The sequence below is a fragment of the Chrysemys picta genome, chromosome 3 (assembly GCF_011386835.1).
Source record: "Chrysemys picta bellii isolate R12L10 chromosome 3, ASM1138683v2, whole genome shotgun sequence".
In the NCBI taxonomy this organism is placed as follows: domain Eukaryota; kingdom Metazoa; phylum Chordata; order Testudines; family Emydidae; genus Chrysemys; species Chrysemys picta.
In genome coordinates, this window is record NC_088793.1 from 83,893,537 (window position 1) to 83,908,255 (window position 14,719).

The following is a 14,719-nucleotide window of genomic DNA, read 5'->3' on the forward strand; positions in this document are numbered from 1 at the left end:
AGGTAGGTACCTGCTTTATGTGGGCAGGGAGGAGGGGATCCTGTTTACCCCCTCCCCAGCCCCGCTGTGCTTGCAGTTTACCGCTGGCCCCTCTCTTGCTCCAGGGACCAACCCTAGCTCCCGCCCCAATGTGCTTTTGCTCCCAGCTGCTTTTACAATCATTCCCCAGGGGGGCCCACAAAAAGTTAATGTGGCCCTGGTAATAGGAGCCTGTATAAGAAAAAGACCCAAAAATCAGGACTGTCCCTATAAAATCGGGACATCTGGTCACCCTAGCCTTAGCCAACGTGAGCTGAACCAGTCCCAGCCTCCTAGGGGTAACCAAGCAAATGCACTGGCAGGGGGCTGCCGATAACTCCCAGGGACGCGATTCACCACGGGCCTAGCCACTCACTCCGCGCCTCCTGCAGCCCAGAACAAACTACATTTCCCAGCACGCATCGCTCCCCATCGCTTGGCGGGCGGGGGTGGCGCGTTGCATGCTGGGGCTTGTAGTCCCTGCGCGACGCGGCTCGGCCCCTAATGGAGGGAGAGCGGGCGGGGCAAAGCTCGGGCCCTGCCGCGCGCAGGGGGCGGTGTCACGCACGGCGGCAGTGGCCCGGCCGGGGAGGGCTCTGTCCGCTTCTTCTCCTCTGAGTGAAGTTATTTTGAAGGGCGGGGGGAGGACGGAGTCTGCCGGAAAGATGGCGGCGCCCGTGTCGCCCTTGGTTACCGCAGCCAGACATGCCGCCCGCCTGCTGCCGGCTCGGGCCGCGGCCCCGCGGAGAGGTCAGTGCCGGCCGCAGAGGGGGCGGGGAGCCCGGGCTGGGCGCAGGCGGCGTCGCCTCGCCGCTGGGGGACCCCGGACAGCGCCGGCTCTGTCCGTATCGCTGGGGAGGCTGATGGGCCGGGGATGCCCCAGGCTGTGATGATCTCCGCGGGGGGTCCCCAGGCACTGGGCATCCCCACATGCGCTGCGGTGTGTCCCCGCTGCTCACTCCCCTGGCTCTGGCGGTCTGATGGGCTTGGGGCGCTCCCTTCCCTGCGGCTGGGAGTAAAGCGAGCGGCGCTGCCCTCTGCCCAGCCCGCGGCTGCTGGGACGGAAGCGGGGCCGGGGGCTTCTCCCTTGTCTGAGCAGCAGGTAAGTTGCTCAGATTCGCATAAGCTTCACGGAGCTACCCCCAGGCAGCAGCAGAGTGGCGGGGAGGCTCAGCTCACTCCTTGGTGCAAGAAGGAAAGAGAGAGCCAGGAGCAAAGGACAGTGTCTCCTTCCCCCACCAGTGGAAAGAATGAGTCTGTGTAACTGACACTTGGTGGGCAGCTGTAGCCCTGCTCACAAAGAACAAACCACGTTTCTCACTCAGTGTCCCATTATGGCTACATGTACCTGCCCTCACCTGCTTGCCAGGGGAAGTTTTCTGGCATGTAGGTGAGGACATTTTCCAAGCCCCAGACGTATAAGGAGATAAGGTCCCTGTTCCTAAACTCATACTTTCAGCATAAACACCAGTTGCTCCCTCTCAATTGATTGAAATACACCTGTGTCCAAACACAAATGCTTCAATTGATTATCAGGGCAGCCACAATCATTGAGTTACCCCTGTAATTTGTAGAGGTAAAACCCTGATTGCATCTCACTCAACTGAGTGCTAGTATGGTCGCCTCCCACTGACACAATCAATAGCTGTCAGAGTTAACAGTACACTGTCTTTGACAGCTGTCAACCTGACAGCTCCCTCGGCTGGCAAATATCCTTACTTCACTGGCTGAGTCTCCTCTCTGCTCCTTGCTCTGCCATCTTTAGCACCCCTCCCCAGAAATGCCTCAGCCATGGGCCTCCCTTGTCTTGATCCCCCTACTATACCTTTGCAGGTCTGGATCCAGTTATGGATCATTAAGTGAGGCTGCATTCTCTGCCTCCTGCTGTTTTGTACCTTCCCCTCTCCCCCCATGCCAGTAAAGCCTCCAGCTCTGTAACTCCTCAGCAGGTGATCACTCATAGTTCGCCAACTGCAAGTTCAGGTATAACAAACTATGGGTAGGTTGTCAAAGTGAGACTATTGACCAGTGAGCCACAGATTGATCACCAGCTCGGGTTGCCACAGGAGATGAAGGATTGCCCTCTTCATCACCCTCTGTTAAGTTTGGAGAACAGAAGCTAGTAACTAAATAGCGGAGTAATAAATAAGAATAAGGACAGGTCAGTTTTACAGAGTCATCTGGATTGTTTGGTAAACTGGTCTCATATGAACAGCATGTGTAGATATACAGTCAAATGTAACATCATATATATAGGAACAAAGAAGATAGATCACATTTATGGGATAGGGGATTGTATTCCGGAAGGCATTGATTCTGAAAAGGACTTAGAAATCATGGTAGGCAAACCAACTGAACGTGACTTCCCACAGTAACAACAAGGAGTCTGGTGGCACCTTAAAGACTAACAGATTTATTTGGGCATAAGCTTTCGTGAGTAAAAACCTCACTTGAGAAGTGAGGTTTTTACTCACGAAAGCTTATGCCCAAATAAATCTGTTAGTCTTTAAGGTGCCACCAGACTCCTTGTTGTTTTTGTAGATACAGACTAACACGGCTACCCCCTGATACTTCCCACAGTATTATGCTTTGGTTAAGAGGGGCAACATGATCCTTGGATGTATAAGCAGGGGAAGATTGTGTAGAAGAGAGGTAGTATTACCTTTTCAAACAGCATTAGTGAGAGAATTCCTGGAATATTGTGTCCAGTGCTGGTAAAAAATTGGGAAGGGTTCAGAAAAGAGCTATGAGAATGATTTGAGGAAAACATGCTTTACACTGAGAATCGTAAGAAGTTCAACCCAGTTTAGCTTAACCAAGAGAAGCTTAAGAAATGATTTGGTTGTGATTTGTGAATATCTTCATGGGGAGAAGTCTTCTTATAGTAGATACTTAAAGAAGTTGATTGCTGTGAAATAATATGCAAATGAGCTGCAGTGTATGCAGTATGACTTGTTCAGTACATTGCTTCCTGCAAACATGACTCTGTGTATTGCCATAAAGAAAATAGAGCAGGCAGACCACCTAAGTAGTGATCAGTGCACTGTGGGAAAGTAGACTCTTTGCACGGCTGGTGTTATTACACCAGCAATTTCTGTCCACATTGCACAAGTGAAGACTGGCATAGTGGAAGACCATACAACGGTTAACCTTGCTGAAAGGAAGTCTAATGCAAATAGTTTGATCAGCTTTGCATAATTATGAGCATTTTTTGTGCAGATATGTAATGGACCAAGTGGTGTTTTGTATGCCAAATTTCTGTAGTCTCCACATTTGTTCTTCAAGCCTCTGATTGTTCCTACAATCCATCCCATTTTAGCATTTTTTCTTTTCTCCTGCATCTGTGCTTTGACTTTTAATGTTTCTGCAACAGGGCCTGGGGGAAGCAGCAGTCAAGTGTAACTGACTGTATTCCTGTTAATTTCATTTTGCTTCTTTTGTTGAGCCACAGGGATAATATGTACCAGAAGCAGAGGTTTAATTCTCTTTCTTCCCCTCCTTTTTATTTGTACCTTTTTCCCATAGCAGCAGAGGAGATCATGTCTGAATCTCCTTTCAGAATGAAACAGAGGAAGATGATGTTAGGTTATGCCTACCAGTTTTAGCACCTATCAGTTTTAGCAAGAGTGGAAAGCATTATGAGTAAGGCCGCATGTTTTCTAACCTCTCTGCATGCTGTAGGCATCCCATCCTGTCTCTCTTGCATCCACTCTCCGCCCCTTCCTTACTCTTCTCATTAACCTCCCACTTTCCTCTGGCTCTTCCCTGTCACAATACAAGCAAGCTTTAGTATTTCCCATCTTTAAAAAAAAAAAAAAATCCACACCATTGTCCCTGCTTGACTACTGCCCCATCTCTCTTCTCCCTTTCTTCTCTGAATTCACTGAATGCACTGTTTACAATCATTGTCTGGAGTTGCTCTCCTCCAGTTTTATCTGAGACTGTTCTCCAATCCTGATTCTGTCCTTTTCACTCAACTGAAACTGCTCTTGTCAAAGTCCCTAATGACCTCTTCCTAGCCAAAGCTCAGAACCCAGCACTCCATCATAATTGTCTTGATTTGTCAGCCATGTTAACACCGTCAGTCATGCTCTTCTTGGATTCTTGTCCTCCTTTGGCTTCTGTGACTGTCCTTTCCCAGTTCTCCTCCTGCCTCTGAAATCACTCCTTCAGTGTGTCCTTCAGAGGATCCTTCTCCCCCCCCCCCCCCCCGCACCACCACCACCACCACCACCACCACACACTGCAACTTTGTCTGAGATTCCTCAGGGTTTTGTTCCTTTACACCTTATTTCTGGGTAATCTTAGCCACAAACAGAAATTCACCTACCATCTTCATGCAGATAACTCACAGACCTACCTCTCTACTCCGGACCTCTCTCCATCTGTTCAACTAAAATCTCAGCCTGTCTCTCTGACATCTCCTCATGGATATAGAATCATAGAATCGTAGGACTGGAAGGGACCTTGAGAGGTCCTCTATTCCAGTGCCCTTCACTCATTGCAGGACTAAGTATTATCTAGACAATTCCTGACAAGGGGTCTAATCTCCTCTTAAAAATCTCCAACGATGGAGGTTCCCCAACCTCCCTAGGCAAATTATTCCAGTGCTTAACCACCCTGACAGTTAGGAAGTTTTTCCTAATGTCCAACCTAAACCTCCCTTGCTGCCATTTAAGCCCATTGTTTCTTGTCCTATCCTCTGTATCTAGCATCAGCTCAAGATCAGCATGACTAAAACAAGCTTTTAAATTTTCCCTGCACCCGATATCCTTCCTGCTACCTCCTTTCTTAATTGCGGCAAACTACACTACCTTCCTGCCTGTCACTGAAGCCCATAACCTCGGTGTCACCTTTGACTTTGATTTCTTTCTAGGTTTTCACATCCAGGCTATGTCTAAATCTTGCAGAGTCTTTTTGCATAACAACTCTAAGGGCATGTCTAACTACAAAATTGTGTTGACCTAAGTATGTCGGCATATAGCTGCTGCAATAATTAGATGATCATAATGGTCCCTTCTGACCTTAGAGTCTATGAGTCTAAATTGATTTTGCATGTCTACACTACGCTCCTTGTGTTGACTGTGTGCGTCCTCACTAGCAGCGCTTGCATAGATGCGGCGAGCAGTGCATCATGGGTAGCTATTTCACTGTGGAACTCACCACTATCTAGCACAGGGTGTTTTGGTACGGGTTTGCAGTGCCTCGTGGGGCCAAATGAGTCATCCAGGGATGACTGGGAACATGATTTCAACATCCTATAATGCAGTGTTCTCCATTCCATAATTTCATCTGTATCCCGTAATGTTTTGCACCTTTTTTCAAATATCACCGCAAACCCGGACATCCCTCCTTGCTGTGCGCTATCTGTGCCAGAAACATGGATCCTGCACACCTCTTCACTATTATGATGAGCGTTATGAGCATGGGGCACCTGATCCTGCAGAGTCACAAGAGGAGCTGCAGGGAACATGACAGTTCCTTGGAGGCTAGATTGCGGTGGGACATAGACTCTATTCAAAGTTGTTGGCAGCATTCATGGAGCAGCTGCAGATGGTGGAGCAGCTGCAGATGGTGGAGCACTGGTTCTGGGCTGAAGAAACAAGCACTGACTGGATCGCATCATAATGCAGCTTTGGGATGACGAGCCGTGAGTGCCGAACTTTTGGATGCGCAAGGTCACATTCCTGGATCTGTGTGCAGAGCTTGCCCCAGCCTTCTGGCACAGCTGCACCAAAATAAGATCTGCATTGATAGTGGAGAAGCAAGTGAATGACGATCACTCTATGGAAATCTGCAATACTCAATTGCTACAGATCAGTCAGGAATCAACTTGGAGTTGGGAAATCCATGGTGGGGATTATTGTGATGCAAATGTGCAGGGCCATTAATCGCCTCCTGCTATGAAGGACTGTGACTCTGGGCAAAGTGCAGGACATAGTGGATGCTTTTACAGCAATGGGGTTCACAAACTGCATGGGGCAATAGATGGCACGCATTTTCCCATTTTGGCACCAGACCACCTTGCCACAGGGTACATCAACAGAAAGGGCTGATTCTTTGTTATTGCAAGCACTGGTGGATCACCACAGATACTTTACTGACATCAGTGTGGGCTGGTCAGGGAAGGTGCATGATGCATGTATCTTTAAGAACACAGGACTTTTCAGAAAGCTGCAAACAGGGACTTTCTTTCCAGACTGGTTGATTACCAATGGGGATGTTGAAATGCCAGTAGTGATTCTGGGAGACCCAGCCTACCCCTTACTCCCCTGGCTCATGAAGCCACACACCGGCCACTTCGACAGCACCAAGGAGTGCTTCAACTACAGACTCAGAAGATGCAAAATGACAGTTAAATGTGCCTTGGGTTATTTGAAAGGTCGCTGGTGCTGTCTACTCTTGAGATTGGACCTCAGTGGAAAAAAATGTCCCAATGGTTATCGCTGTGTCCTGCATAATATATGTGAAGCAAAGGAGGGAAAGTTTCTGCTGGGGTTGAGGCCGCAGGTGTAATTGTTGTCTGGTGACTTTGAGCAGCTAGATACCAGGGCTATAACAGGAGCTCAACGGGGAGCTATTTGATTCAGGGAGGCTTTGAAAGACCATTTCATTAGTGAGTCATAGTAATGTGTGTTGTTGTTGTGTGCTCTACCTGGCATTGTTCTTTTGCACCCTGGTATGAACATTGTAACGAGTGCTGTGAGTGTAGTAATATAACATTCCAAATGCACCTATTACTATTATCTGTGAATGATATCAGACCCAGCCAGCATATGTTGTGAACTAATGAAGATGAACTAAGTTTCCATAAATAGACTTTTATTCCACCCCCATAGAGACACATTTATAAACGAATACAAATAAATAAAGGAACTTTTGAAGGGGAAAGATCAGTCATAGCTAAAACACTCATCTAGGCTCTCATCTCAATTACTGGAACATCCTTTTCTCTGGTCTGGATAAATGCAGTCTTGCCTTGCCATTCGGAATGCTGTTGCAAAGATCATTCTCCTAGCTCATCTCTTTGACCATGTCATCCCTCTCTTTGCATCCCTGTACTGGTTCACCCTTCTCTATTACATCAAACATAAGCTATTTGGCTTCTCTTAGGCCCTTCACAGACTATCCCCAGCCTACCTATTGCCCCTCATTCTCTGTCGCTCACTATTGAGATGTCCGCTCCTACCACCAGTCAGCCCATGATGCCAGCCTCCATTGTCCACTCATTACATTTTCAAATTCATTCTTTGTCCTGTCCTGCCCGTCATGCTAGGGAGGAGTGCTCTCTCCATAAGCAGCTGCAAAACTAATTCCTCTTTAAAATTCTTGTCAAGGCTAATTCCCCACTCTGGCACATTAAGTGCAGAAGGTGTGGGGGGCGGGGCCTGCAGGGATTCTAAAAGTTAATTCTGGCCACTCCAGGCTTGTATTAAACTCCCAAGGTTACAGCTTTTCTCTGACCTTGGATTGGTAGATGCTGCCACCACCCAAGTGCAGAACCCCTTTGAGAGCCCAGGAAGGTGCACCTGGGAATTCCTTCCTGTGGAGTACCCTTTCACACACACCCCGGGAAAGAGAAAAAAAAATTAATCAACTGTTGCCACTAGCTAATTAAACAACATGCGCACAAACCTCTTAAGACACAAAAGTCCAATTCTGTTCTTAAAAAAGGTAAATTTTATTAATTAAAAAAAATACATCTGGGAACTCAGGCTATTGCTAGATTTTAAAAGAGCAGCTACAAGGATTAAGCACCAAGAATAGCTTTCTTGAGGTCCAGTTTAAAGATTACAAGCAAAACAGAAGCACCTGGGGTTAGCATAGAGGAATCCACAAGCCATAACGAAATAAAAAGGATAAATGTAATCGTGTCTTGTTAGACATTTCCTGATCTACTTAAATATCTGGGTTTTTAAATGAGTAGTTTCTGGGTATGATACTGATGATTTTTTCATACCTGGCCCAAGCTCTTACAGCATAGCTCTGCCGAGTCCGCCTCTCCCCGGGAGAACAACAACAGACAGACAAAAGGGGAGTCTTGTTTCAATTTTAATAGCTTCTTGCCTTCCCATTGGCTCTTTTGGCCAGTTGTCCAGTCACTTCCTTTTACCTATGCATAGCAGTGAGACTTTTTAACCCTTTACATGTATAGCAATTAGAGAACAGCTACTAAGAGGGATTTTATAGCTACTGGCTGGCTGGGTGTCCATAAAAGGGAGCTACCCCCTCCCTTCATTTATCACAACTCTCCTTTTCTCTGATGCCTACAAAAAATGGAAAATGGTTAAGCCACTGGTGTGTTTAGATCACTGCCTAGCATGCCGATCAATATTGTCTCTGTGTTCCTTGTACATCCCCATCTGTTTGTATCCATCTGCTGTCTCTTATCTTACATTTAGATTGTAAGTGTTTGGGGACAGGTTTTTGTTCTGTTTGTACAGCACGTTACCTAGTGTGGTCCTGGTCCATGATTAGGGTTCCTAGGTGCTATAGTAGTCTCGGATGATGACTCAGCAGATGTTCATTTAAGAACAGATTTGACAAAATGCGAAGACGGTACCAATGTGAGATTTCTAAAGATAGCTACAGCATTCGACCCAAGGTTTAAGAATCTGAAGTGCCTTCCAAAATCTGAGAGGGATGAGATGTGGAGCATGCTTTCAGAAGTCTTAAAAGAACAACACTCCAATACGGAAACTACAGAACCAAAACCACCAAAAAAGAAAATCAACCTTCTGCTGGTGCCATCTGATTCAAATAATTAAAATGAACATGCGTCGGTCCGCACTGCTTTGGATTGTTATCGAGCAGAACCCGTCATCAGCATGGATGCATGTTCCCTGGAATGGTAGTTGAAGCATGAAGGGACATATGAATCTTCAGCACATCTGGCATGTAAATATCTTGCGATGCTGGCTACAACAGTGCCATGAGAACACCTGTTCTCACTTTCAGATGACATTGTGAACAAGAAGTGGGCAGCATTATCTCCTGCAAATGTAAACAAACTTGTTTTTCTGAGTGATTGGCTGAACAAGAAATAGGACTGAGTGGACTTGTAGGCGCTAAAGTTTTACATTGTTTTATTTTTGAATGCAGTTATTTTTTGTACATAATTCTACATTTTTACGTTCAACTTTCATGATAAAGAGATTGCACTACAGTACTCATATTAGGTGAATTGAAAATACTATTTTGTTTTTTTACAGTGGAAATATTTGTAATAAAAATAAATATAAAGTGAGCAGCACTGTACACTTTGTAGTAATTGAAATAAATATATTTGAAAATGTAGAAAACACCCAAAATATTTAAATACATAGTATTCTATTATTAACTGTGATTAATCATGATTAATTTTTAAAATTGCTTTACAGCCCCAATCAAAACTGATTGATCATTTTGGTGCTGCCGCAAGTTTCTCAATAGCAGCAGGAAAAACTGACAAGGTTCTATTTAATTTTCACCCTACTGTAGGTTGGCAAAACTGAGGGACTGGAATTGTCGATCACAAATGTAGGACGATATCACTGCATTGTTTTATGTTTGGTTTACATAAAAATGGTGATATTTGCAACAATTAACAATATTGTAAAAAAAGAAAGTGTGACAGGGTCAGGCCAGATGGCTACAGGAGAGTGATAGAAGGCAGATATACTAGCCCCAGGTTAAGCAGGTCCCTTTTCCCTGGGTAAGGTAACAGGGGCAGTTCCAGAACAATCAAGAACTTGCTGGAACAAATTAAGGCAGATAGGCTAATTAGAACACCTGGAGCTAATTAAGAAGCTGGTAGAATCAATTAAGGCAGGCAGGCTAATCAGAGCACTTGGTTTAAAAAGGACCTCACTTCAGTCAGTGAGGGGTGTGCGTGAGGAGCTGGGATTAAGAGCCGCAAGAAGCTGAGAGTGAGTAGTCATACTGCTGGAGGACTACAAAGTACAAGTGTTACCAGACATCAGGAGGAAGGTCCTGTGGTGAGGAGGAGAATTAGAGCGGGGGCGGTGTGCTTGGGGAGGAGGCGGAGCGGTGGGGAGCTGCTGCATGGCTCCCCGTGCCACAGGGCTCCCCACCCCAGCTCACCTCTGCTACGCCCCTCCCCGAGCACGCCGTCGCTGCTCCACTTCTCGCGCCTCCCAGGCTTGCGGCGCCAATCAGCTGTTTGGCACCGCATGCCTGGCAGGGAAGGAGAATTAGAGCGGGGGCGGTGTGCTCGGGGAGGAGGTGGAGCAGAGGTGAGCTGGGGTCGGGAGCTGCCACACGGCTCCCTGGGGGGGGGAACTGCCGCGGGGGGGGGGGGGCGCGCCTCAGGGCGGAGGGGGGGGCGGGGAGCTGCCACAGGGCTGGGGGGGAGGCGCAAGGTGGAAGTTTCGCCTAGGGCGCGAAACTTCCTTGCACCAGCCCTGTATAGACAGCTGCAATCCACAGGGCCCTGGGCTGGAACCTGGAGTAGAGGGCGGGCCCGGGTTCCACCCATCCCCTTAACTCTCTATTTGATATAAGAGGAGTTGATCTGGACTGTGGGTCCCACCAGAGGGGAAGGTCTCTGGCCTGTCCCCCGACCCATTAGGTGTGCCAGCAGAGACTGCGGGGATTGTTCTCCTCCTTTTCCCAATGCTGGCCAGTGATGGTTAGCCAAGTGAATGGCAGGTTTGTGCCACTAACAAAAGGAACCAAACTGAGGACTGCCGTGAACCCTGAGGTGAGCAAATCCACCAGAAAGCGTAGAACCCACCAAGGCAGAGGAGGAACTTAATCACAAAAGGTGTAAGGGGTGGGATTTGGTGTACACAGCGCGGCAGAAGAAGTGAGGGTGATATTTTAAAAAATTAAAAAAGGGAGAGGGCTTATTTTTTTTCCCCACCACAATGGATGACGTAGTGCGGGCACCGATACAAGCCACGGCTGCCCAGCAGGAGGCTACCCGTGTCCAGGCAGCTGCCCAACAGGAGGCAGTGCGGCTGCAGCAAGAGACTAATCGCTTCCTGATGGACCAGGCTCTTCAAGACGGTGCTATGTTGTGGGAACTGGTAAACCATGTAAAGACCCTTACAGAGCTAAATCGGGTCCATGATGGGATGCAGATCATATGGGCCAGCAATTGGCTGCAGAAATGATGCGGGAGGATGAGGTAGAGGCGTACCTCCTGGTCTTTGAGAGGACAGCCCTGCCGGAGGCTTGGCCCCAAGAACAGTGGTCTGGCATCCTCACCCCATTCCTGTGTGGGGAGGCCCAGAAGGCCTACTATGACCTGTCTGAAGAGGCTGCGGCAGATTACCCCCAGCTGAAAGCAGAGATCCTGGCCAGATCTGGGGTAACGACCACAGTGCGGGCCCAGCGATATCATGAGTGGAGGTACCAGGAAAACAAAACCCCACGGACCCAATTATATGATCTCATCCATCTCACACGAAAGTGGTTAAGAACTGAGTCCCGGAGTGCGGAAGAGATACTAGAGGTTCTATTCATCGACCGATACATGAGGGGACTACCGCCAGACCTTTGTGCCTGGGTAAGCCAGAACGAGCCCTCCACCGACAACGAGGTTGTCGCATTGGTAGAGAAGTGAAGGAACTGACCCGACCACTTAAGGAAGAGGCACCCTGGTTAAACTAGCAGCACCAAGCCCCAGAGCTCAGGCGACTGGACCCCTAGTAGGGCCTAGGTGGAAAAAGAGAGAGCGTTTGAAGGCCTATTGGAGGCCACAAATAGTTGGAGCACTGAGAGGGAAGAGGATAGTGTCATTAGACTGCTCAAACCGAGAGACCGGGGAATACGTAGGGCCCCATACAGATGTTACGCCTGCGGGGAGTGGGGACACACAGCTGCACAGTGTCCCAATGCTGAGGAGCCTATGCAGTATAACCTGGGGAACTGGGCAGACACATGCTCCCTAATTCACCTGGTGAGTGTTGCACTAACCCCCCATATGTACACCAGACCAGTAAAACTAAATGGGGCAGAAACCACGGCACTGGTTGATTCGGGGAGTGCTACCATGCTTATTTCAGGGAAGCTTGTGAAGCGTAGTCAGCTGCTGCAGGCAAAGCGCACGGGGGTGACATGCGTCCATGGGACAGTTAATTATTACCCCACCATCCCGGTAAAAATTGAAATCCAGGGGAACACTACTGCGGTAGCAGCAGGTGTAGTCCCTAAGCTCCCATACCTGGTGCTCATGGGGAGGGACTTTCCAGGGTTTGGAAACTTACTCCCGGTAGGGGGATTGGAGAAAAGGAGAAACCCTGAAGTTAGCGAGACATCCACAGTAGACTGTCAACCCCCAATCTTCTCTGAAATATCCCCAGATTTGTTCTCCACTCCCAGGCAGGGTAGAAAGATGAAAAGGGAAAGAAGGGCAGCTAAGGCCTTGTGAACCCGAATACTGACCCAAAGCCAGAGGGTAGCTCTCGTAGGTAGGAGAACCCGAGCAGCTGAAAAGGAGGCCACCCAGGAGGGAGAAGCACCCGAGTCTGATCCCCACCCTAATGCCTCTGAACCAGGAGAGGTGACAGAGACTGACCCCCTAAATCTCGGGCAGATTAGCCCCAGGAGAGAAAATTTTGGACGGGACCAGGCTGGAGATCCAAGGTACATTAGGAAGGAGGTGACCGAAATAGACAGGGTCCCTGTGGAAGGGAAAACCCAGGGACCAGGATCCTACTTCATAATGAAGCAGGATCTCTTGTACTGGATTGCACCAGTACGGGGCAGAAGGTACAGCAGATCCTAGTACCTCAAAAACACCAGAATGCTGTATTAAGTCTTGCCTACGACAGTTCTTCTGGCCCGGAGTACATGAAGAAGTGTGGAGGTACTGTGTGTCCTGCCCAGGGTGTCAGCTGCACAGTCCCCGTCCCCACTTGAGGGCACCTTTAGTACCCCTTCCCATCATAGAGGTCCCCTTCGAGCAAATAGCCATGGACCTAGTGGGACCCCTGGAGAAGATGGCTCGGGGCCACCAATATATACCTGTTGTTTTGGACTATGCTACGCGTTACCAAGAAGCCGTCCCACTGCGGAACACGGCCTCTAAAATGATAGCCAAAGAGCTGGTGAGGCAAGCAAATCCGCCAGAAAGCGCAGAACCCACCAAGGCAGAGGAGGAACTTCATCACAAAAGATTAGATGCAGAAGTTGCTCTTAGGTTCCTCGCTTGCCAGGAAAATTTTTGTACTTGTAAATGGATTTTTCAAGCCCTAAATTTATGTATTCTTGTTTGCTTCAGGTTTTGTTTTTTATTCTCTGTTAGTAAGAGGTTTCTTTCACTTTATTTCATTATCAATATCTTCTGGCATGTTGATCAGTAATATTTGAGTAGTAGACAGCCAGCAGGGCAGCAAAATTGGCTGCATGCAATAAAATGAGATTAAATGTGAATACATATATTTTAGGAACAGAAATAAAAATACTGATACAGCTCTCTAGAAAGCAGTGAATTTAAGAACAGAGAGTGACAGTGTATAACAAAACAAACAAGCTTGGAATGTAGCACTCTTGTGAAAAAAGCTAATTCTGTTTTTGTATAAATACACAGATTTTATGTAAAATTAGGGGAATATGATATGGTTTTGCACTCTGCTATGACCATATAAGAAATATTACATGTAATCCTCACAGTTTAAGAGGATACTTTTGAGTGTGGAGGGAAATAGAGAAAACACACAGAGAACTGTGATATATAATACAAGCATTAGAGGGTGAGACAGGAAGCGAAATGGACAGAGCCCAATTTCTACATTCTGGAAAATAAAAGGGAAGTGATATATACCATAAATGAAGAAAGCATTGTTGACATTAGCACAAAATGATAGAATAAGAAGTAGTAAGAAGCATAAGAATAAGGTAGGAAGAATATTCTGGTGTATATTTGCTATATGTTGCTCATAATAATGAAGAATCCCCTTCTCTGGATCTGTTCAAGAACAGATAACAGTAGAGAGGCAGTGCTAATGATATATGGATCAGTCCTGCAAAATGCAGAGTCTTATACTGCATGAGTGAGAAGTCTGTTAGTGCTCCTCTGTCATAAACCTCGGCTTTGAATGTTCATTTTGGGACAGCCGTGAGCAGTTTCTCCCACAGAACCCTCTGTCGGCACTTACACATGCTCTCTATCTCCCATGTCTGTAAATGAGGAAGCCTTTTCCTTTCCATCCCAAGAGACTGCCTGGGGGTTTATCACTTTCTGCTTCTGCTGCTGTTTGGCAAGACAGAACAGGTGAAGTCCAAGGCACAAAGATGCCCCATCTTTAAGGAGTGGTCTACTAAGGGAGAACTCTACTACAGATGCCTTCAGCCCTGTGTTCAGGAACAGTACAGCACCAGATTACTTTCCCTTCCATAAATTTAGGTTTCATGCTGCTTCTTGTTCTATAATCTTGGGGTATCCAATAGGAACTGGGGCTCTGTGGGTTTGATGGGGGCACTGGCTTCCCTTTGAATCAAAAATCCCATAGCACTGACTCCCCCCACATAGTGTAGAGGGAAGACAGCTCTGAAGAAACTTCACAGGATCCAAACTCACAGGTCCAATCTAGGAATAGTTGGGGTTTGCCTCCAGTGATGGTGATTTCTAGTGGACCATCCAGACTGACTGAGGATTGCCCTGATATAGAGAACTGTCTAGTTGTCAGTGTTTTGTCAAAATTTTTCTGACACAATGCTGTTTTCTGTCAGAAAATGTTTCAGCAAAATCAAA

General features: G+C 47.3%; 1 protein-coding gene across 5 annotated transcripts in view; it reads left to right on the forward strand.

Annotated features, from left to right (window-relative positions):
- The first annotated feature begins 529 nt into the window (after positions 1–529).
- AFG1L (AFG1 like ATPase) overlaps positions 530–14,719 on the forward strand; it is a 130,709-nt gene continuing 116,519 nt past the window's right edge. For 2 of the 5 annotated variants that reach the window (XM_042857671.2, XM_024102439.3), the window contains exon 1: positions 554–768. In XM_042857671.2, coding sequence (XP_042713605.1) covers positions 684–768 — 85 coding nt within the window. In that variant the 5' untranslated portion in view covers positions 554–683. Of the gene's footprint in view, positions 769–3,546; positions 3,661–14,719 lie in introns of all 5 variants that reach the window. The other 3 variants (XM_005287657.5, XM_005287655.5, XM_065588318.1) reach the window with 3 other exon arrangements.